General features: G+C 43.7%; 1 protein-coding gene across 9 annotated transcripts in view; it reads right to left on the bottom strand.

The window, feature by feature from the left end:
- FRMD4A (FERM domain containing 4A) overlaps window positions 1-24,912 on the bottom strand; it is a 418,655-nt gene that overhangs the window by 125,856 nt on the left and 267,887 nt on the right. For 8 of the 9 annotated variants that reach the window (XM_083701332.1, XM_083701333.1, XM_083701337.1 and 5 more), the window contains one exon: window positions 4,935-5,029. In XM_083701332.1, the coding sequence (XP_083557458.1) occupies window positions 4,935-5,029 (95 nt within the window). Of the gene's footprint in view, window positions 1-4,934; window positions 5,030-14,956; window positions 15,127-24,912 lie in introns of those variants that run through there. The other variant, XM_083701340.1, reaches the window with a different exon arrangement.

Below are 24,912 nucleotides of genomic sequence, written 5' to 3'. Positions count from 1 at the left end.
ATTGGCAGCCGGATGTAAGGCAAACATCTATACTGATTCTAAATATGCCTTCTTAACCCTGCATGCACATGGAGCTCTATGGAAAGAAAGAGGTCTAATCGGAGCCCACGGGAAGGCCTTGAAATATGGACCTGAAGTAGAAATCCTGTTGGAAGCAGTATGGGCTCCAGAACAGATTGCTGTAATGCACTGCAAAGGTCATGGACGAGGAAGGGATCCAATAACCAGAGGAAATCATGCTGCTGACAAAGCAGCCCGAGAGGCAGCCCAAAAGCCTGTGGGAGGATTTATAGCAGCCCTCATACCAGAGGTACTTCCAGAAGAAGTTAAACCTCACTATACCCCAGAAGAGAGGAAGTGGGCTGAACAGGAAGGAGCGGTTGTGAAGGATGGTTGGATGATCCTGCCGGACAATAGGATTTATGTACCTCATCATCTAGCAGGCACAATTGTAAGAAATTATCATGAATCTACTCACCTTGGCGGTACTGCAACCAGAGAGAGTCTCAGTCGGAAGTTGTATATTATTAATCTATCACAATTAGCAACTTGCATTTCACAGAAATGTGTTCTTTGTGCTAAAAACAATCCCAGGCAGGGACCGGTACAACCTCCTGGAATTCAGCATGTGGGATACGTCCCCATGGAAAGCCTAATTGTGGACTTCACAGAGCTGGTCCCTTCTAAGGGATTCAAGTATCTCCTTGTGTTTGTAGATACTCTTACCGGATGGGTTGAAGCTTTTCCCACCCGAACTGAAAAGGCACGAGAGGTAACTAAGAGACTCCTCACTGAATTGATCCCGAGGTTTGGATTACCTAGATGCATTGGAAGTGATAATGGGCCAGCGTTCATTGATCAAGTAGTACAAGAAGTATGTCGAGTCCTACAAGTGAAATGGAGACTGCATGCAGCATATAGGCCTCAGAGTTCAGGGAAAACTGAAAGAATGAATCGGACTCTGAAAACCCAATTGGCAAAATTAACCCAGGAAACGGGATTGGGATGGGTAGATGTGTTACCCATAACACTGTTTCGTGTTCGGTGTGCACCCACAAAAAGACTTAAGTTGTCACCTTTTGAGCTCCTGTATGGGAGGCCGCCCTCCTTTGTTCAGGATATTCCAGCTGACCTTAAACAAATAGGAGACCATGTGACACAGGGACAAGTGCAATCTCTCTCCCGTGTTTTTGTTTCTCTTAACAGGTGGGCCCTCGAGCGCACGCCGTGCAGCATTGCCGAGCCGATTCATCAGTTCCAGGCTGGCAATAGCGTATGGGTGAAAGAGTGGAAACACGATCCACTTGCACCTAAGTGGCGTGGACCTTACACCGTCTTGCTCTCTACTCCAACAGCGGTGAAGGTAGCTGAGGTGACCCCCTGGATTCATCACTCCCGTTTGAAGAAGTCCGAAGGCAGTTGGACGTGCAAAGGTGACCCCTCTAATCCTTTAAAACTGACTCTCTCCAAAAACCCCTGTATCTAGCCCTACCGGGAACGGGCTAGGTCACGGGCAACATTTAGACGACCGGCCTGCTGCAGCCACAACCTGGAAGCTGGCTGACCTGTGCACGCCTGAAGCTTGAGGAGCGTCTGAACCAGCGACTGTGATTCTCTTATACAATTGATTGACTGCCCCCTTGTGGAACAATTATAAGGGATATTACTCATTGGGGATCCTCGGGATATATGTTTTGGTCTTGGTGGTTCCCCATTTCTGTCACTGGGGGAATTATATTGGGGCTAATATTTATTTGCTATCACCATAAGGTAATCTTTTGTGGAAGGAATGCATATGCTAGACATCAACATGATTTTATTATTAATCCTGATCCCTTGGGAAGGGTCCTTGAATCTGACCAAATTTGCTAAATATGGATTCCGCCATGACCACAATATGTGGGTAGGCTTAGCTGAGATGGTAGCCAATGTTGCAAATAGGACTAATTGCCTTGTTTGCTCTCTTGGGCCAGATGATTCAGAGGGAGGTATGCCCTTATTACCAATACCATTAAGTGCCATTGGTATGGTAAGCGAAATGCCACACCAAACAGAAGTACAGAATTTCCCCGGATGGAACTCAACTAAACCAATACGAGTTATACCTGTGCAAGGGGAAATCTGTGTGCATAAATCATCAGATGCAGCTGATCCTACCATGATAGGCTCTTCTAATTGCCACTATACTTGGGATTATATTAAGAATAGTCAAACCTGGGCAAACGGTACTACGTATCGAACTCGGAATACCTTGCCCTGTGCACCTCCTTTTATTCATGCATGGAAAGTGGTATGGAACATAACTGTGACAGAAAAAGGCAATCTAACATACTGCACTGTGAACTTTCTACCCCTTTTGATATTTCGCCTTATGCACTCCACGTACCAAAAACCTCAGACCCGATGGTTGTGGTGGATATGTGGAGAATGGGGATACAAGAAACTCCCTTCCAAATGGAGTGGGATGGGTATTACCACCAATGTGGATTATGCCCACTAGTTTGGCCAAGCGTACACGAAGAAACGCTGATATTTCTCATATAGCAGGAGGAAGTACCCAAAGTTGGAGCGGTACTGATGATTGGCCACCAGAGCGCATTATAGCCTATTATGATCCTGCCTCCTGGAATCCTGGTGAGCTCATACAAGGGGTACGGGATCCTATTTATAATCTAAACAGAATAATTCGATTGCAAGCAGTAGTGGAACTTGTAACCAATGAAACGGCCCAGAGTTTGAGACTTATTGCACAACAGTTGGATGAAAGTAGAGCCGCCATTTTGCAGCTGAAAATGGGAATGGATTATGTACTTGCCAGGCAGGGAGGCCTATGTGGAGTCTTGAACTTGACAGGGAATGCCTGTTGCTTTAACATTTCTGATAATGGTGAGGCAATCCGTGTGTTGGCCACAAAGATGGAGAATATAGCACATGTCCCAGTACAAACATGGGAAGGATGGGATATGGGATGGCTCACCAATTGGTTACCTAATGTCGCAGGACTCAAAGGGATACTATTGTCTTGCTTGTTTTTCTTGACAGTAGTAGTAATGGTTTTATGTATGATGCCATGTATCATTTCGTGTTTTAGAAGTACAATTAGCAAGATGATTTCAAATGAAACTTTACCTCATATCATGGCCCTATACAGAGCTTTACCTCAGGAATATGATGAAGGTCAAGCTATCAAGGACACTTGGGATGAAGGTCCTTGAGCTTGAAAGGGGGGAATGAGGCATCTAATCATAAGCCTGCATTTTTTATCAAAACTTATATGTTTGATCAGGGCTTGTATTTTAAAATGAGCTTAAAGATTTTCAAATGTTTCATGCCAGGCAGAAGACTAAAAAACCTTGGCAAGATGTTTTTCCTCCTAGACAAGGGGGCCCCCTGATTTATAGCAGAAAACAATTCTCAAAGTCGTAAAAAGGGAATTACAGGCTGAGAGCGAGGACACTGACCCTACATATTACAGAAGATAAAAAAGGCTGAGAAAACATAATTAGGAGTGGGTAAATAGTAAAATAACACCATGTGCCTCCCATTAAAACTTGAGCCATATTTTCCTAAGGTTGAAAGGTCAAGAGCAAATTGAAAAGCAACTGGTCTGGCTGGCAGAAAGAGAGCATTTTTGGGAAGTCTTTTCTAAAGCTGTTTCTTTCTTAAACTGAGATCCTTTTAAGATTTATTTTCCTTTTAAAAGGTTATTTATGTATTAAATATATTGGCTTAAATGTAATTATGCAAAGGATCTAGAAAGAAAGAAATGTTAAATTCTTATTTCATAGAGTCATATTGCAATAGGAGACCAGAGGGGCAAATGAGCCCAGCCTCCTGCCAGACAGTAGACGCCATCGAGCACTCCTGATATATGGTTGTCAGGCCTTTTGTTTAGAAACCTCCAAATGAAGGAGATCTTTCAGTGTTGATGTGAACTCAAGATCCTTGAAGATAAAAAGTTAAGATTAACCATCTGTTTTGGAAGGCAATAGGGCAAGGAGGGCAAGAGGTGAGCTGGTAATTAAGATTCCTTGTTGAGACACATGTAAGATATATTACTACTTATTTGTCATTTATAGATATAAGAATATATAGCTCCTTGTGTCCCATAAAAGGACAAAAGGAAATGGGTGTATCTTTTGTGATTGGTTCTAGCAAACAGCCAATAGGAATTTCAACCAGGCTGATTGGACAGAGGCAGCCACAGGAGGAGCAAGGGGGCTGGATTAAGGAAATATAAGTGCTGGCCAGAATGGCAGGAGGCCAGGCCAGAGCTTGGTAACCATATACCACTGTGCCTCTCATTTATTTGTCTGACAAATAAATTACTATTTTAATTTCTCTATTGCTGCGTTGAATATTTCATTCCAGCTAAGCGTTAACCACAAGCAGGGTGCTACATCAGAGCATGGACAACAGTAGTTAGGCTATCCCTGTCCAGATAGGGGCATAGTTGGGCCACCAGCCGAAGCTGATGGAAGGCACTCCGGGCCACTGAGGTCACCTGAGCCTCAAGCAACAGCAAAGGATCCAGGAGGACCCCCAAGCTACGAACCTGCTCCTTCAGGGGAAGTGTAACCCCAACAAGAGCAGGTGACCTCTCCCCCATCTGGTCTAGAAAACCATCCACTAACAGTTCCTCAGTCTTATCTGGATTGAACTTCAATCTGTTGGCTCTTATCCATTACCAAGGCAAGTTACTGGTCCAGCACTTCCACTGCCTCACTTGCAGATGTAAAGGAGAAATAGAGCTGAGTGTCATCAGCATACTGCTGACAACGAACTCCGAACCTCTGGATAAACCCACCCAGTGGTTTCATGTAGATGTTAAACAATGGGATATAGGACTGAGCCCAGCGGAACCTCATATTGAAGGTCTTGCCCATTTCTTCCAAGAATTAGGAACCTTTGTGCTCTGATCCTGAAACACTTACGTCTCATCTGTGAAGGCAATTCCAAAGTATTCCTTTTCTTTCAGGTTGAAATGAGATGCCACCAGGTCTAGCAGCTCCTTGGCCAAAAGCTTTGGCTGCAAAGAAAAGAAGAAGAAAAACACATGCTCAGCTAGAATGCATTAGGTTGGAAAGATACAAACAAAGGAAAGATACAGACAATGTAAACAGGAGGAAGCTTGTTGTGTCTCTTGAAAGAGTTCAGTGATGACTTCAAAAGCCACGTGCACAGTGACACCATGCAGCTAGAGCTCCTGACAAAGGCCAGCTGAGCCAGGCTCCATACAAATTCAGATATTGCAGCATTGTGCTCTGCACCTGGCAATGCCTGGTAGCTACAGCTCTGCTGCAATCCACATCCTTCTGTAAATAGCCAATTATGTTGCACAGGCAGAAGGACTGGCACCAGCATTTAAGCTTGCATATACACACAACTCCCTAAGTGGAGGGTATGTGCTTGGGCTACAGGCTCTCCTCTTGATCAGCTGCATGAATGCAGTCGGATAATCCTTTGTCAGCTGAGCTCAGTGGTAGAAGCAGTCACTGTAGCCTCACACAATTGATCCTTATCAAGCCACATCTCACAGTTCACCAGTTTTCTTTTCTCCTATAGCTTTCACCAGGCTGGAATGAAGTGGGATAAGTAGGGCTGGCTCAAGACATTTTGCTGCCTGAGGCGGAGGACAGGATGGCAGCCTCCCCCGAGATACATACAGAAACCAATTGGATTGGTGGTTGAATCTTACTCCAGTACTGGTGAAAGGACAGAATCTTCCACTGCACTCGAGGGCAGCAGTCTAGCTGCCTACTGGATGGGCCACAGGGTCTCACAGCTCTGTCCATTCCCCACACCTCAGCATCTGCCGCCTGAGGCTGCTGCTTTACTCTGCCTCATTGTAGGGCCGGTCCTGAGCACAAGAGAGGTCAAATTAAGCAACATCTGGAGGGCCACAGGTTCCCCACCCTGATTTATAGCAAACATGGCAAGTTGCAGAAACAGAACCATTAGAGATAGCAGGAATCGTAGGTCTTCTGTCCTCGTCAAAGGCAGAATTCTGTATTCCAAACATTTGCCCACTCCTCTGTAAAACTTAGCTGAAGTGAGCAAAGTCTATAGCACTGTAGAACAAAGTATATAGGTGAATGTTATATTTAATATAGTATTACACATTCTGGGGCACAGCCATTTGACACAGAGTCCTAGCAAGGCCTATAGGGTCCCACAAATAATAATTAGCACTTAGATAGTGCCTTACTATAGAGAACAGTAAAGAACCACTCACTAGGTCAGTGAACAAGAAATGACTCCAGATGACTGGACAGGGTAAGCTTGGCAAAAGCCTCCTTCTTCCCACTTATATAACTTATGTAGGTCTGGGCAGCTTAAGAGAACATAACACTTGTGTCTAGATTGATGTGCAAGGCTGCTTCAGAGTGTGAAGCACTTCCTGATTTGCAGTTCAATATGCAATCTTACACATGCTCAATCCAGGAATAAATCTCACTGAACTCAGTAGGACTTGGTTCCAAATAAACATACCAAGAATCAACCTGGTGTCCAGTCACTACACCACAGAGGCTCAGCTAATCTCCATCGTCACTTAACTTTAGCATACTATGCTTTAGAAGGTTCAAAGCACCCCCCTTATATTAATTTAGCCCCCCCTTACAACACCTCTGTAAGGTATATTAGAACAGGTGGTAGTGGTGAGGGTGGGATTTTAGACTCAAAGAAAATGGCTTGTCTAAGGCCACTTTCTGAATTCATGGCAGCGAGGAGGGGCTTCCTAGCTCACAGCTCAGTCTCTTAAGCACTGCACTACAATAGCATAAGATACTTCACAGGATTAAGCCCCTAGGAAATAGCAAACCCAATAACTACGAAGTGCTGCTTGTTGTTTCTGTGGCAAGGATACTCCAATCACAAAATATGCAGAGATACTATAGATCCCAGTGCGATAGGGTTCTCCCACCTCCCCGCCTTTTGTTCCCCCTGTTTTCTACCATCTGCAGTTTTGTAACAAAGCACTCTTGGCTACAACTAAATTTCCTTCCTGGCTCATAGTTGAGCAGGGGTTGGGTGGTGGAGGGCTCAAAGAGCTATGCTCCTAGAACTACTGCAAATGCACATCTCTTTTCAAGCATTCTGGATCAGATAAGAAAGGATAGCCCTTTCCTTGGGAGATGAAAGGCAGGGAGGGGAAACAATAGATGAGACAGAGCCTGCACTGGCTGCAGGCCAGGTTAGTTACTGGCTCAGAATCCCAGAGGGGACTTAAGATTGTGAAGTTAAGCCACGCTAGTCCTCTCCAAGATTACTTTCTGCCCTAAGCTTTGCTTGCAGCTGCGCAAACTTATTGTCCTTTTCAGTGTTCCTGGCTCAAAACCTTAGATGCTTCTCTGAGTCGGGTTGATCAGTTTCAAAGAGTTTGTAAAGCTGTTTATAGACTGCTATGTCTTTGGAAGAAGAAGTGTGGCTTCTCCCTTACTATTACTGTGGGTCTCCTCTCTCTGTCTCTGTCTCGTCACCCTAGTATCCCTGACTTTATTTAGCAATGTTACTGAGCAGCCTTATATTAATATAACAAGCTAGTAGGTAAGTAAGTAAGTAGATAAAAGCCTTACACAAAAGTTCTCTTTGGAAAAGTCTGCTAATTCCAAATGCTAGCTACTCCAAAGACAAAATTTTGGCACACATGGGCACTTTCATATACAAAACATAGTGTATTTTTAAAAAGGCATTTGCCATGTGGGGGGGGGAGGGGAGGAAGTATGTTGTTTGTAACATACTATCAAACAGATGCTGATGACAGTCACAACCGTCACACTGACTTGTATCCAGTGCTGATGATACTTCTCAGGGCTTTTCCCGCTATGCTACAAAAATCCGCAGAATACTAGTAAGTTGGCTCAGATGAGTCCATGGCTGTAAAACCAATCATTCAGTCTGGAGTAGGTAGCACACAAGACTCCTTTGCTTTGAATACAGTGGAACAAGTATTTCAAGGAGTGATGGAATTGGATGACATTGCGTTGCTCTCAGAGGCAAAGTACAGGGGGGAAATTGGCTGCCTCCAGTTTTTGCATGGGGGGAGCCATGCTTTTTTATACAATTCCCTCTGAGAGTGACAGAACACAATCAAGTTCCATCACTCCTAGGAAGGATTTGGTGTACTTTATTTAAAGCGCCTGCAACAAGCGACTCCATGTGCTAGCCATCCCAAACTGTGAGCAGCTAACAGAGGGAGCACTGAAGCCCTCAGATTCCTTGCAAAGGGATCTGCTGGGCTGATGATTCTGAAGTGGACACAATGGAATCAGGTGAGTTTGCTTTGGAATCAGTCCTGCAGATTCCTCCTCCATCCCTGCACAACATGCAATCTTTCCCTTCATGACAAAGGTGTATGGAGTGAGGGCTTGCAAAGTTGCTGTTTCATTCCAACCACCAGTTATTTAGTTAGTTAGATAGTTAGTTGTGTGCATGGTGTGATCCAGTTCAGGCAAAGGGGGAAGAAGGAAGAAGCAGTCAGGCATGCACCGAATCCTATTGCATCTAGCATAGCTGTGGCTTCATTTTCAACTGACTGTTGCTGTTATTACTGGAAAATCCACAGTTATTAACCTACAAGAATTCTCAATAGCCCACCAATATCTACGATCTGAAACACAAAAGAGAAATAGAAGAGCTTTTCTGTTTAGGCAAGCTGCTGCTTACAAGCCTGTCCATCTATATGCATGCATACATATTGTGCTTAGTGTACTAGACACATTGCAATTAGGATTTACTTTTTAAAAAGATGACTGTCATATGATCTAACAAACAAAACACAGAATGGATAAGGAGTATGAAAGGAAACAAATGAACAAACCGGAACAAATGTTTTATATGCATCATATCAAGACTCATCTGGCTGGGGCAACTCAATCAGATGGGTGGAATGATGATAATGATGATGATTGCTAGAAACAAATACTGTAGGCAGGAGGGAGAAGGCTAAGGGGAAGAAGTAGGGTTAAAATGTCATTTGTCTGTTTACACAACCAAATAAAACCCAGTAGTGTTCAATTATGGTGTTGTTTGTATATTTGCAAACACCAATTAGTTTCCGGGCCCAATTCAAAGTGCTGGCTTTGACCTAAAAAAGTGTTAAACAGCCCAGGACCGCAATACCTCAAGGACTGCCTCTCTCCATGTGAACCAACCCAGACCCTGAGATCATCTTCTGAGGCCCTTCTTTGTGTGCCTCCTCCGCAAGAGGTCAGGAGGGTGGCAACACGAGAACGGGCCTTCTCTGCAGTGGCTCCCCATCTGTGGAATGCTCTTCCCAGGTAAGTTCACCTGGCGCCTTCATTATACACCTTTATGCACCAGGCAAAAATGTTCCTTTTCAACCAGGCCTTTGCTTGACTTGATTTACATCATATGCCCTTTTTAAAGAATGCTGGCTCTTTTGGGGTTTTTTTATTGGGTTGTTGGTTTTGTTTTGATTTTTTGTATTTTATATTTTATGTGAACCTGGGACCTTCGGGTATAGGGCAGTATAGAAAACAAACAAACAAACAAACAAACAAACAAACAAACAAACAAACAGCGAGCTCAGGTGTACCTGGATCACCCAGAGGATCAGCTCCATCCTTGTGGAGAGAAAAACCAAGAATAGTAAGGCTGCATTCTCCTCTCTGTAGAGACCTGAGCCTTGAAAGTTGTAGCCAAGATAAGTTGATTGGTTTTCACTCACGAGACAAAAGTGATGAGCAATGACCTCCTTTCATGCAAGTCACACAAATGGCTCATTAGAAACATCAACGGCATCTTGCAGAATCTGTTCAGTTTGTAATTAAATTTCCCCACTTTTTGTTTTCCAGAGGCTTGTTTGCTTTTCATTAAACAAAATGCTTTGCATCATTGTGTGTTTGCTGCCACCACAGAGACTGACTTCAAGAGGGAGCTACAGTGATAGAGGTTTGGGGAAGGGGAGGAAGAGTAAGCTAACCTTGCTTTCCATTCTCATTTGAATGCTATAGGGTGGTAGGGTCATGAAGCAGGGCAGGAGATATTGTCCTGTCCCACATATCTAGTGCCTTCTTTGTCAGGGAGTCTGATAAAGTAAGAGCTGACAGTAAGAGCTGTTCCTGACAGTAAGAGCTGTTCGACAGTGGAATTTGCTGCCAAGGAGTGTGGTGGAGTCTCCTTCTTTGGAGGTCTTTAAGCAGAGGCTTGACAACCATATGTCAGGAGTGCTCTGATGGTGTTTCCTGCTTGGCAGGGGGTTGGACTCAATGGCCCTTGTGGTCTCTTCCAACTCTTCTATGATTCTATGATACTCAACCGGCTGCTATTTCCATGGTCAGTCAACTAGGGCTAGCACCACAGAGATGCAGGAGTAAAGCAAAGGCACTACCTGCATCCTGGAGAATCAGAACCATAGGTAGCTTTCAGTTCAGCACCAGAGGTTCAGCCTCTGTGTTAGTCTAGTCTTTTTCTGAACTCTGGGAGTCAAGCAACCAGCAAACTGTTTTGCGCTTGCCTCACAAACCAGTATTTGGAAATTATTTCCTGTGAAAATCACAATACATTTAAAGAGCTTAATTTAAAACAATTATGCATTCAGTGTATTAGATAAACACGTCAACTAGGAACTTGATACTTTCACCATCAAATCAACTAATAACAAAAAAGTATACTCTTCGCAGGCATATACTGTTCCCTCTAACAGAAAACTCAGGTGGTTGAAAGCCTAACAGTTTAAAAGTGGAAAGGAACCACCTAAATATAAGGTTGTGGTTTCTACAAACTTGGATAACTTCCTAGAAGTAAAGAAGTGCGCAAGTTAAAATGACCTTTTTTAGAAAAGCTGGGGAAACTGCTAAGACGATAACCAATGAGGTTACAGAATGCTGGTGGTAGTCCACAGAGAGTGGGGCAAGAGTGGTCTGAGGAACCAGAAGCCAGGCAACCTGCGAGAGTCTATGGGAGCTTCTAGACAACCTGCTTATTAAGCATTAAATCCTGATTTGTCTGTGGAGAGCTTAGATAACACCCAAGCAAATGCAGTTTCCCATCACTTATTTAAAAAAACCAAATCTTTTTGGGGGGAGTGGCTTTATTGTGTAACTGCTCAAAATCAGCTATACTTACACAACTTGATTTTATCTGTACAGCTGCTGACCATCTGATGCGTGTCTAACTAACATGCAATTGGACCTGGAAAAAACACAGAATGGGGGTGGAACGGGGGCAGGGCTGGGTGCAATGGGACTGGGCACACTGACATGCACTCTGCTGATGCATGGGGGCAGGAATGGAGCCCCTGTGCAAAATGGTGCTGCCTGTGTGCAATGGCACCCTGCCTCAGAACAGCAGCAGTCTGGAAGCAATCTGCGGGTGAGAGCAATTCAGCCACAGATAGCAGTGGGAGAATCTGCCTCTTTCCCTTTCTCTCAGTGTCTCGTTTTTTCAGTCTTAAGTTCACTTCTGCACATTTCCACATCAGTTGGGAATTCGTCAGCACTTTAGTGTGACAAGTTCCTAACATACGCATATTTGAACGAGATTTCCCCCAATACACACATTTCTGCAAAGAAATTTCCACTAATGCAATGTATTTTTTAATGTTATTGTCATGAATAGATGGATTTCTCTGCACATTTTGCCCCAGTACATACATTTTTTGTACTTGTTACTTGACTGAAGGAAAATTTTCTGTATTACAAAATTCATAGAAATGCAGATTTTGAAGGGGGGTGGGGAGCTGTGTTGTGGTTTGCATATTGTTTCAGAAGTTGTAAAGTAGGCAGGTTTGCCTTTATTGAGAATTGAATCAGATTTCCCCCACAGCCCTAGTCACAGAAAGTTCGAAGGAAAAAAGGGGAAATGGAGAGCAGGAGGGAAAGAGAGTTCAGTTTACAGTTAAGTATCCCAGACAGGGAGGGAGAACACATTCCCAAGGTTTCAAAGCAGAACTCAAATTGTACCATACAGGAATGTTCCAGGTGGAAGGGGGAAAAGCAATACTTTCCCCCCTTCGTACCACTCAGCTGTAAAGTGTTCAGAAATGGATCTGGTAGCAATATGAGGGACAACAGGAAAAAGATTGGGAGAAGAAAAATGTGTCATTTATTCCATCCTTAACTCTTGAACTCCCTCCCCACCAAGTGAGAGGCCTGGATTCCAAGGAGAGACACTTGCGGTGCACAGCAGAATGCTGAAGCCAACGCAGAGAGCTGCCCTATTCCAAATCAGACCATTGGTCCATCCAGCTCAGTGTGGTCTACATTTGACGGGCAACAACTATGCAGGATTCCAGACATTTCAGCCCTACCTGTGGAGCTCCTGCCAGGGACTGAACCTGCACCTTCTGCATACAAAGCAGAAAGTCTCTCACTGAGGCGCAGGCTTCGGTGAATGAGCTTACTAGCTTCCAACTTCTCATTACCTTATTTGACTTGGAGGGCAACATTCTGACATGGGGAGCCTGTTTCTACTCGGGCAAGTGTCCATATCAGTTTCTAGGTGCAGAGGCTGGAGCCAGAGTCAATGATACCAGCAGAGCAGTGGGACTGGAGCAGTGGCTCTGAAGTTAACTCAGCAAAGACCCAGAGGAGACTGAAGGGCTTATATAGCCACTCCCTGTCCAACTAGTCCACTGCTGGGTGATGGCTTCCTCATCCTGAGTATCTTTCCTCTACAGTAGACCCAACCTGGTACTCAAAGGGGCTTCCTGTCTGGTCCACCCCACTCCCCTTGCTCCTGAGTCCTGGAGAAGGGATGACCAAGGCGGGGCTCTTCAGGCTGCCTTTGGATTGGTGTGGGTTTCTTCACATAGGAGTGGGATTCTGCTTGGCGCCCCATGCCTCCACCCCTGAAGAGTCCTCTGCAGGATCGGGACCAGCCACGATCCTCCCCATCTCACATGGAACCTTACTTTTCCAGGGTTCTACTTTACCTGGGGTGCTGAACCAAGTAGGATCAGGCTACCCAAAGGCATGGGGTTGCTGTGGAGTTTGCAAGAATGTTCCTGAACAAACACTCCTCAAGCTTCACCACTTCCCTGAATGCCTGAAGGGGGCTTGTGCACTACTTCCCACTACAGGCAGCAGCATTCCACCAGACATTTCAGACTGGCTGCCATTTGTCTTTCTACTCCAGGGTGCTTTGGTGGATGCATGGACTGCTGGAATCTAATTCACTGTGGCAGGCATTCTGCTGTCAGTCATTCACCGTTCTTTTTGTGTCTGGTTTTGTTCTTCCAACGCAAAAGGAGCCTGTTTTTCTTTTAAATTGTATGGTATGTTTCAAAGAAAACAGAGGATGTAATCTATATATAATGCAATAAGTCAATCAGTACAAATGTTACAGCAATATTAAATGATGGTCCTTGCAGCTATCTTTGCATTAGGGTACAATGTAATAATAGTGTGTAAAAATCCACTCAGGCTGAAGATTTGAGCTGCAGGGCTTTGCACAAAGAGCATTTTCCATTATGGGATAGGTTTGCCCTTTAACAGACTGCAGGCTATTCAGGGAAGCTGCAATTGATTTGTGTGAAAAATTACTCATCAAAATGTAAGGGTGGAAAGGAAGACTATTCTCTCTTAATTGAAAAATAATTGAACTTTGTAACCGTCATGGTTAAATGAAGCAAAGAGTCTTCACACAAAAGCTGGGCAATGCTTATTTCAGAAAGTCAGAGGGAGGCGCAGAACTGCATGTCTGTAAATTGCACAGAAAAGTGAAGCTATTTCCTCCTAACATGCACCTTGGAGGACACAGGGGTGGGATTGACTTTTACGTTCAGTACCAACGAGGGGCACTGGCTCCTGGGGGCCAAGACCTTTTGCCCCCCTGTATTTTGGAGGTAGGGGCTGCCCCTCGTGTCCCAAAAGTGCAGAGGTGAAGCACAAAGCCAAGGTGTGGCGTGGCTGCAGTGGCTCCTCCTCCTCCTGCCATGAAGGGGAAGGAGGGTCGAAGAAGCCTCTCACCAGTGGCAAGAGGAGGGGGAGGAGGAGCCGCCAGCCACTGAGCATCACAGCCACCAAATTCAGCTCTGCCCCCGGCTCCTCTGACATCACATGACACCGGGCGTCACACGCACAACTAACATTGGGACGTCACAGGTGTGACGTGGGCTCCCTCAGTAGCCCTTGGAAGCTGGTCTTTGTGGCACCAGCACTTTGAATTGCACTCAGAAATGTACGAGGAACATTTTGTTTGCTTGATTGATTTCTATACTGCCCTTTATCAAATGATCTCAAAGCAATTCACAAGAAAAAAAATACAATATAATATAAACACACAAGAATAAAATACACTATAAACACACAAATAAATAGTTAAAACAGAAGCAACCAAACAACAACCTCCTCTTCCACAAACAAAATTCAAAAGGCTGCAGAATATTAATATTAATATTAATCAGCCAAAGGCTGATTAAAGAGGAGCAGTTTTGCCCCGTGCCTTAACATATATAATGAAGGCACCAGGTGATTTTCTCAGGGGAGAGCATTCCACAAATGGGGAGCCACTACAGAAAAGGCCCATTTTCATGCTGCCATCCTACGGATCTCACATGGAGGAGGCACACGAAGAAGGGCCTCTGATGATGAACACAGATTTCAAATCAGTTTACATGGGGAGAGGCAGTCCTTGAGGTATTGCAGTCCTGAGAATTTAAGACTTTATAGGTTAAAATCAGCATTTTGAATTGGGCCCAGAAACTAATTGGTAGTCAGTGCAGCTGGGCCAGGATCAGTGTAACGCGCTCAAATCATCTTGTCCCAGTGAGCAACCTGGCTGTTGAATTCTGCACCAACTGTCTTCAGAGGCAGCCCTATGTATAATGTGTTGCAGTATTTCAGCCTAGAAGTTACCAGAGCATAGACAACAGGAGTTAGGATACTCCTATCCAGATAGGGGAGCAGCTGGGCCACAAGTCAAAGCTGATGGAAGCCAATTGAGCCGCAAGCGATAGCAAAGGATACAGGAATACCCACAAGCTACGTACCTGCTCCTTCAGAGGGAATGTAACCCTATCAAGAGCAGGTCATCTCCCAGCCATCCGGTCTAGGGAATCACCCACTAGCAGTGCCTCAGTCTTATCTGGATTGAGCTTCAGTTTGTTGGCTCTCATCCAGTCCATTGGACATTGGTCCAGGACATCCACTGAAACACCTGCAAATCTAAAGGAGAAGCAGAGTTGTGTGTCGTCAACGTATTGCTGACAGCATACTCCAAAACTCTGGATGACCCCACTCAGCCGTTTCATGTAGAAATTAAATAGCATAAGGGATAAAATTGAGGAACTCCACATTAAAGCCTCCACAGGGCTGGAAAGCATTCGCCAAGCATCACCCTCTGGGAGCGACCATCCATGTAGGACTGGAATCACCGCAAAGCAGTGCCACCCCCGACTCAGACTGCTACTCCAGAAGGACACCATGGTCAATGGTATTGAAAGCCACTGAGAGGTTGAGGAGAATTTACAGGGACATATTTCTCTCTCCTGACAGAGGTCCTCATGCAGGGCGACCAAAGCACCTTCTGTGCCAAAACCAGGCCTAAAGCCTGATTGAAACAGATCTAGAAAATCAGTTTCTTCCTACAACACCTGGATCAGTTTCTTCCTACAACTACCTGCTAAAGAACCTCACCCAAGAAGGGGAGACCAGCAACTGGCTGGTAGTTACTTAGGTTTTCGGAATCCAGGGAGGGTTTCTTAAGGAGTGGCTTTACCACTGCCTCCTACAAGCTGCCAATAGGTCCTGTTCTGAAGGTTTACACATCTTGCCATTAGTCATTTGTTCATCCTACCCTTTTCAAACTTTGCTCTCCAAACTGCAAGAAGTCTTAAAAGTGGGTTTGTTGTGCTAGGGAGAAAAAGCCCTTTAAACCACTTTAACAGCACAAACCTAAAGTTCTGGTATGTGTTCGAATCCATCCCACAAAACAGTAGAAGTGTGGAGGCCACATTGTATAATACGCCATTTGCATGGGTGGAATGAAACAGGAGAAAGAACAGTTGAGCTGGAACTGCTTCTTGTGGTTGGAACTTTTAGAAATGGTTTTGCTTTCTATTCACAAGCTTTAGCATCAGCAAATTAACCCTCTTGGTCAGAGCATCCCATTCCGCAGGGGAATGTGTAAATCCTAGGCCACCTGCCTTCCTGTCTGGCAGCGGGACCCAAAAGAAGAGGAGAAAGAAACAAATGGCTGTGAGATGCACACACCCACTTGGCACACAGCCTCACTGCAGTGCAATGATGCTAACATGTGGGCAGAATTAGCATCTCTCAGAGCAGCACTGTGTGCCGAAACACACACGGCACTTCTTCAGCTATGACGCTCTCCCCCCTCCTCTTTGCTAATGCAGCTAAAACAAAAACACCACATGCTCCTGCCTCTAAGGTGCAGCAGAAGTAGAAAGCTTTACTGTTCCTAGACTGTACCACTTCAGGCAGGGAAATCACATGTTAAAATGCCCTTTCACAGAAAAAAAGAAAACTTCCTGCACATAGAAACTAGCACATTAGAAAGAAGACTGTCTAGGAAATAACTCTTCCCTCTCACATGCTAACATTCTGCATGGAGGATTTTTTCCCTAAGTGGCAATTTAAACATTCAACACCTGTTCCTCATTTGCAGAATGAATGGCCTCCTTCACGAAAAGATGGCACCACGTGATTCTGCTGCACTTGTAGATTAGCAAGCAGGGATTGAGTGGGCCCACAACTTCCGTCCACTTTACGGGCGCTATCAGGTCACAACAACCGTGTCCAAAATAAGGATGCATTAGAATAAAAACATCAACAAATTGAGCTCCCCCCCCCTTTGGATATTTACACATGAGGTATTAAAGCATTCTTTGTACTGCCAGTAATGTGACTGTGAAACCTATACTGGTCAAAATCAGGTAACCTAATCCACCAATTTTTCCCAGTTTCCACATATGCATGCAATGCTCAAATGCTTTTTCGTTTCTTTCTTCCCTACCTTTCTCTTGCATATTCCCCATAGGTATCTACTGGCAGCATAATTATATCCGGGAACACAGGGTTTGTGCCAAGGCCAAGAAATTGACCACAGACTTAATTACAAAGTGAACAGCTCACGATGGGGTAGAAATTTGATTCAGTTTACATTTGAAGGTGAACCTACATAATTTGCACTTTTTGAAAGAATATGTGAACCAAAACAGAGCCCATTTTTTGAAATCTGCACTCTGGTGAATTTTGCAATGCAGTTCCCCAACCATGTAATGTATACAAAAATGGAAGTGGGTGGTGCTGTGGACTACCGATGGGAAGGTTGGCAGTTCAAATCTGCACAACAGGGTGAGCTCCCGTTGCTCTGTCCTGGCCCCTCCAACCTAGCCGTTCAAAAGCACACCAGTGCAAGTAGATAAATAGGTAAAGCTGTAGCGGGAAAGTAAATGGCGTTTCCGTGCACTCTGGCATTCGCCACAGTACTCCGTTGTGCCATAAGCGGTTTAGTCCTGCTGGCCACATGACCCGGAAAGCTGTCTGTGGACAAACGCTGGCTGCCTCAGCCTGAAAGTGAAATGAGCGCAGCAACCCCAGAGTCGCCTTCGACTGGACTTAACTGTCCAGGGGTTCTTTACCTTTACAAAAATGCACACACTAGGATAAAGTGTGTATAATGTACAAAAATGCACTGTATTAGGGAAAATTGCTTTGGAAAAATGTGTTAGTAAAATTGCATACGAATGTGTATATTAGGAGAAGATTGCACTAAAACACAGATGAATTTTCATGGACTTTTTCTTAAATAATTGAAAACTGATGTGGAAAAATGAGAGAAACCAAGATTGACAGATTTGCCCACCACCAGCTACATTTTAGGGTTCTAACTCTCTCCTTCAGCATGCAAAAAATCCTAATTCAGACTGATGTAAAATCTGAAGTTGTTTCAGTGCCATGGCCAGGTCAGCATTTACTCTGCTAAACAGCTGAGCTAAGTGGCAGGGATTCAACCTAAACTTGCTTTGGATCAATATCTGCATACCAGTGCAAAATTACCTAGGTCCACGTTTCTGGGTCCATGCCTGTCTCCAGTGCTCTTTCTCTAGAAAAATAGGTGCCAGTACCCACCACAAAGTTGTGGAGTAAGTGCCACACTTTTTAACAACAAAAAAGAGTTGCCGGTACTGTGTACCCTTGAATACCCCCTGGGGAAAAACCACTGCCCATCTCTCATGCTCTAACAGGGAGACTATCTTGTACAGAATCTGGACACCAAAGGAACAGTCAGTCGAGTCGCCCAAATAAGTATCTTTCAAAACCAATCCAATTTTTGGGTAACATTTTGAGAAACATTTCCCAAGATTCTTCTGAAACAAGGGTAGAATTGTAATTTTAAGGTATTCTGAAGAAGCATATACAGTAATTATCAGTCTTGTGGCCGTGAACAGGGAGGGGGCTTGAGCCTCCAGACTGTCAGTATTTTGCTGGAGAGATGCACAGAACCAGGTTTGTGCATCTAAAGTGGATCTTATTACTCTAGTGCAGGGGTCAACAACCTTTTTCAGCCGTGGGCTGGTCCACCGTCCCTCAGACCATGTGGTGGGCTGGACTATATATTTTTTGGGGGGGGGAATGAACCAATTCCTATGCTCCACAAATAGCCCAGAGATGCATTTTAAATAAAAGGAAACATTCTACTCACACTGATTCCCGGACCGTCCGCGGGCCGGATTGAGAAGGCAATTGGGCCGCATCCGGCCCACGGACCTTAGGTTGCCTACCCCTGCTCTAGTGGAACAAATTTACTTGTCCACTTTTCATGTCACTTCCCAACAACAAATCCGAATGAATGCTCACTAAAGACTGGACATTATCTAAGCAGTTTGCAAACTTTTTGTAAGCAAATAAGGAAAAATACTCATTAAACAGGTCATCTGGAGAAGCACTAACTCTGTACCCCAAATATGCTTTCTTGTTTGGGATTTTTTCATGCCTCCTCCCCCCACCCCCATTTTATAGAACTTCATATTCTTCCCTGAAACTCAGTCTGATGGAAATTTGGTAACTACAGTAATAGTACAAGGAATTGGTTTAAAAGTATTTAGGGGTGAATACCTGCCTATTTCATCTAGATATTCTGAAGATATGTAATAGGTGAAGTCAAGAAAATTGTATTTAAAATTTAACATTTTTAAACCACCCAACTGTATCATGCATGGTATTATTATTATTATTAAAAATTGATAGGCCACTTGATTGTAAGAAAGACTAAAATGCTTTATTGTACAAAAAATATAATAAAACATTAACCTAATTGATATAATTTGTATAAATAGTATTTTAAAAATTTCAAAGCTTTATTGAAAACAATAGTAACCTAACAAACAAACAAACACAGTAACTTCTAAGTGTCAGGATAGATTTGCCCAAACAAAACTGTTTTAAGCATTGTTGTGACAAGAAGGCCGGGAACTTCATAAAAATGAAGTAGCCAAACAGCATATTGAATTTTTTCCCCTTGGGCTTCATCTAAAAGGTTTATTTCACGGTTTGTCAATCGTATTTCTTTTCTTTTAAAGCAATTTGGCAACAACAAATGGAGATAATCATCTTTCATTTGAAATATTTCACCATAATGCTGCAGAAAAAAATTAAAAGCAGACTTAAGGCAATAAAATGATTCCTTGCACAACTTATTTATCTCTTGGAGACAGCAAGCCTCTGTAGTGCTCAAACTCACCTAATTTCAGATCAATTCTAGTCATGCTTAGCTACCTTCCTTGCAAGGTTGAGTGGTCTTTGTCCCTCTTTCTGATCGGGGGAGAGGAATATCACATTTGGGGTGATGTATCATTAATCTATTTAAACTAAAGTATTACTCACACAACATTTTTGATCTGCCACTTTTTCTGAATGTAAAACATTAAGAGTGAAGATAGAAAGATCTGCAGGGCAATGGGGCTTCATCAAATTCAGCCTATGCGTAACTTTTCCCACTCAAGGAAAAAACCACACATTTTGAGATTCCACTGAGGGCAAGCAAAGTCATTTGCAGGAAATATTTCCCTCACCCTAAATATGAGGCAAACATCTGGGACCCCTTTTTAAAGAAGGATTGATCATACCAAAGGGGGGCAGAGGAAGCTTTTCAACACTGTCAATAATTTTCACAAAAATTACATCCTACTCAGTTCAGATCTTTCCATAGTGCCTCAGTCCACCACAAAATAGGACTGCTTACAAAGAACAAAGAAGTCCAGAAGAACTATGGGTTATCCCCACACCAGGGGTGGGAAAGCTGTGCCGCCCCAAATGTTGCTGAACCACAAGTCCCATTATCCCTGACCAGGGGAAATGCTAGCTGAGGATGATGGCAGGATTGGCAACGGAAGTCCAAAAACACGGGACACAGGTTTCCCACCTCATGAATTCTTGAAGAACACACCCACAGGCAAAGGCATCTGGGGCTCTTGATGTTCAGCTATGCAGCGCATCAGCAAATGAGCCCAGACAATGGCGGCAGAGGCTCCAGAGACAGATGTGGGTTCAGAGATCGAAAGGGCCAAACAGAATTTCCGAATGAGGAAGGCCGAAGTGCAACCTGCATTTACCCATCTACAGGGATTATACCTACAGCTTTCTGCAGTAAATGATGTAATTAATTTCTAGTTTAATTTACAAAACAGGCACCACTGAAGTCCTAGTAAGTATGTGAAGGATTTTATTCATTCACTTTGACCAAATTGGTTTGTTGTTCAATGTTGCCAAATGCTGCAGCTGCATTGTAGCTTTACAGGCTGCTTCACATATTAGTTTAGTGAACCCACAGTATATTGCCACCTGTTTTCATGGTGGGAGGGGCCTCATCTTTCTAAATGCCACTCCCACATGCTATGGAGAGTGTCCTCACAGAGTACATCTAGTGAGCGTCCCCCCCCCCCCCAGCCTTTATCAACTTGGTGCCCTTCAGGTGTTTTCAGCAGTTGTGACAAGGGAGCACACCACAGCAGTGCTGGCTGGGACTGATGGTCACTGTAGTCCAAAACACCCTAAGAGCCCCAGGGTGGCAAAGGCTGCCTGACAGAATTGCAGGGTTCACTATGAAAAAACCCACGATGGGTGCACTAATTTTCTACCACCTTCAAATCCCAGGTGTTTCGATAGGACAGTCACTGAATGGAGTAGGTCACTCATTCCTGGCCCCAGTGGCTGACTAGCAGAACACAGATATGGGCACTCAGAAGGTCTCAGGTTGAACCCCCAGCACCTCTAGTCAAAAGACTCTCACTGAGGCAATAGGACTGCGGGAGACTTATGCCAGAGACCTTGAAGAGCCACTGACTGACAATGGATGCAGACTGGGCTAGGTGAACCAAATGGTCTGACTCAGTAGAAAGTAATTTCATTTGCAGTTTCTGCTTAGCCAATAATAATCAGCAGAAAATAATGATAGGCAATCTGTTCCCATACTGGTCCTTTAGTTACTGCAGCACAAGATGAGACACATCCCACAATCTGAAATAGTACAGCCCAGAAATGGTTGTACCACATGATTCTGCCCCATGTATAGGTCGGTTCAAACCACTGTGAGAAGGGAAATGTTCAGGATTGTACAGCACATCTGTACAATTGGCAAGGAATTAGGTGATGTCAGGCCTGTGGCATTCAAGAGTAGCATATGCTGGTTCTTCTTGCATACTGGAAGTCTTACTTCAAGTATAATAGTTCCTGTTTTAATGACACAGATAGAACAGGCTGCATTCCCTTACATTAACTTATAGTCTGGAGTTATCAGATTGGCTCCTATGAACCCATATCTTACATGAAAAACACTAGTTTGGGAAATTAGCAACATTTCTATTGTGATCCCTTCTGGAGACAATTGTGAGCTACAGACAGAATAACACCCACTAGCCAATGAGATCCAATTATTAACTGTACATCCTCTAGGGACCTGTAATAACCAAACCAGAGTTGCTATTGATTAATTTATAAATCTTGAAGCTAAACATGAACAACATACAGTTTAACTGGCAAGAGAGAAAGCCCTTCACAAACTTAGGCTCGAGTTACCCTAGTCTCTCTTTAGTGGTTTGAGAACCATGCAAATATAATAACGAAGAAAGGGAGTTTGCTTCATGGTGGGGGGAAATAATCTTGTTGTGAGTGACAAAGTTTCCTTGCTCCTTTTGAAAACAATTTTAAAGTCTAGGGCATGTGTGCTCTTATGTCAGAGGAAAGGCACACACACCGTTCACTGAAAATATGACATTCAGAAGGGAATGAGGATGATGAATTCATAATGATGAAGTGAATTAATTAATTAATTAATTGTCTGCTTAACTGTTCCACTAAAGTCAACAGGCCTAAAAATCCCTTAACTTTGGCAAGATCATTGGCAATATGCATTACACTTGTTGGAACTATGAATGTAAAGATTCTTGGGCAATGTATACATCTAAAGTCAGTTGCTTGTGTTTCTTGATGAAAAACTAGGGGCAGCTTCCATGAATGGCTATGCCACACCACCTCTGATTCCCTGAAAAACCATTGTCTCCAACCTCAGATAGCTCTCCATGTCGTGAACTGATGGAATTTCTCCAAACTGTCTCCACACTCCCTATGCTACATGTTTTTTGACCAGCCAGGGAGGTTGAAACATGACCATTCTTTGTGAAACACGTTCACACTTTGGGAATATGGGCTGCAGCCCTGCTGAGGCCTGGAACACTTTGTCACGACCAGAAAGGTTGGTTCTGAGATTTATTTTAAGAGGGATGCATAAATCTGTCTCGGCTGTGCCAAGATTTCTAGGTTACAGGAGGAAAAGGGAATAGCAACAGCTTCACAAATCAAAAGGCCGAAAGGTATTAACATATGGCATGCATTAGCAAAATGGCTATTGAAAGGAAGGAACATAAATTAGCCCCAAAGGCAGCTAGATGGTTCTTCTAAACATCACAGGAGAACATTCTTCTTGGAAACCATGAATACCCTGTTCTCACTTGCAAGCCATTCCTGCCTCCCTCCCTCCCTCCCTCTCTCATCCCTCTGGCTGTCCCACGACCCTAATTCTTGCAATCTATTCCCATGTGATGGTTTAGCTTTTCCTCATGACTGAGGAGTGAATGGACACAAGGAAATAACATTCATCCTTAATAAAGATCCAACAGGCAGGGGAAAGTAAACAAGATGAGATGCTTCAAATACCCCAAAGTCTAAATTGGAATGAAAAAATAGATGAGTTGAAATTTTGTTTAAGAAAATAAACATAAATTATATCCCCCCCCCCGCCTCTCTCTCACAGACACCACAAAACAGACAGAAAATGCAACAGGATTTGAGGGCACCCAATAAGAAGAAAACTGGGTGGAATTAAGCCTGACAGGCAGGCATCAATGCCAGTTTGAAACAGCCCTCAGAGCGCGGCACTGAAGGAGTAAGATATCGGAAAGATGTCAGGCTGACAGGCGCATGAGATTAACAGCACATCTCCTGGGCTGGACATATTGCAGCCCTAAGCATGTCACACCCAGGGAACATTGGGCAGTTTATCAGCACATTGGTTTGAAATGCATTGTAACTACAATGCAGATTCGAGCCAAGCAAAGTAGTTGACAACTGCATGGTCTTTATCTTAAAGGTGCAAATATTCGTAGAGTCTGTGAACTTCTCAAATTATCTGGCAAAATAGTTGTACTCTTTTGGTTCTATTGCTTACCAGTGGCATAGCGTGGGTTGTCAGCACCCGGGGCAAGGCAAGTAATTTGCGCCCCCTAACCTGTGGATTTGCGCCCCCTAACCCTAACCCCCAGATGTTGCGCCCGGTGCGGCCGGCCCCCTCTGCACCCCCATGCTACGCCACTGTTGCTTACAGCAAATTTAAAACAATTGGATTGTGTCTAATAAAATGTATTGAGTCCAATCCAGCCATGATGATGTAATTTAAGTTCTACTGGTTGGTAAACTGAAGCATGTGTTCAATTCTCTTCCACTGAAATAAAGGAGATATAATTTGGTTTATTCTGCTCATATTTCTTGCAACAATGCCATGGAATTAACATGCTTGGCTATTATGAGTCACTTTCAAGTTCAACAACAAAAATTACACATTTCTAATAGAAACAGAAAATGAATCTACCAATCTCATTTCATACGTAATTCATTTAGCATTTACCTACCACCCACTCCAACTTAGTTTAGCTTTAAAAAACAGCCTTCTATTGGAGTCTAATTGTGATGTCCCAGGGGGTGATTGGTGGGGGACACACATCTCACCAACCTGAAAATGACTCCCTTACCACAACTATGCTTGAAAAAAGTCTATTGCAGGCTTTTTTCAAGATTCATTGATGTGGGGAAGGCGGAGAGGCAAGAAAGAGCCATTGTAGGTCAGATGGCAGAGCCCAAGAACCACTTCCAGCACAAAGGGAGGCAGTCCTCCATCCCTGAAAAAATATTCTGCAAATTGTTTCATTACGTAAGCTGAGACTGTTGAACTAACAATTAGATTTTGTCAGAGGTACTAATATATTTATGACATTAATGAAAAAATATTGACTTAAAGAAAATTCCCAACAACAGCTATTATTTAGCTGCTGAACAACAGTGGTTTCAAATTTCAAAGATTGAGCTTTTGTAACATCTTAGGAGAAAGTTCTGACATTAATGGAACATGGGCCTGAATTATTATAATTTTGGGCTTCTGCCATATAGACTTTTTTAAAACCATTAACATAAAATATTTTTAAAAGTTTCCTGTATGCCTGCATGAAAGAGGAAGAAAGATTGATGATACCAGAATCTAGTCTATTCTAGCACTACCTTGACTTGTCTAGGACTAGGCAAAGGATTTGGCAAACGTAGTGCTCTCTCGCTCTCTCCCAAGCCTCCCATTCCTTCTATTATATCTGTACATTTCCCTAAGTAATGATGCTGGTCAAGACTAGTGCTATGGTCACTCTAAGGGAAAAGTTGCTTT

Source organism: Podarcis gaigeae (assembly GCF_964106915.1).
Source record: "Podarcis gaigeae genome assembly, chromosome: 10".
Lineage (NCBI taxonomy): Eukaryota > Metazoa > Chordata > Lepidosauria > Squamata > Lacertidae > Podarcis > Podarcis gaigeae.
This window is presented reverse-complemented; position numbering and strand designations above follow the sequence as displayed.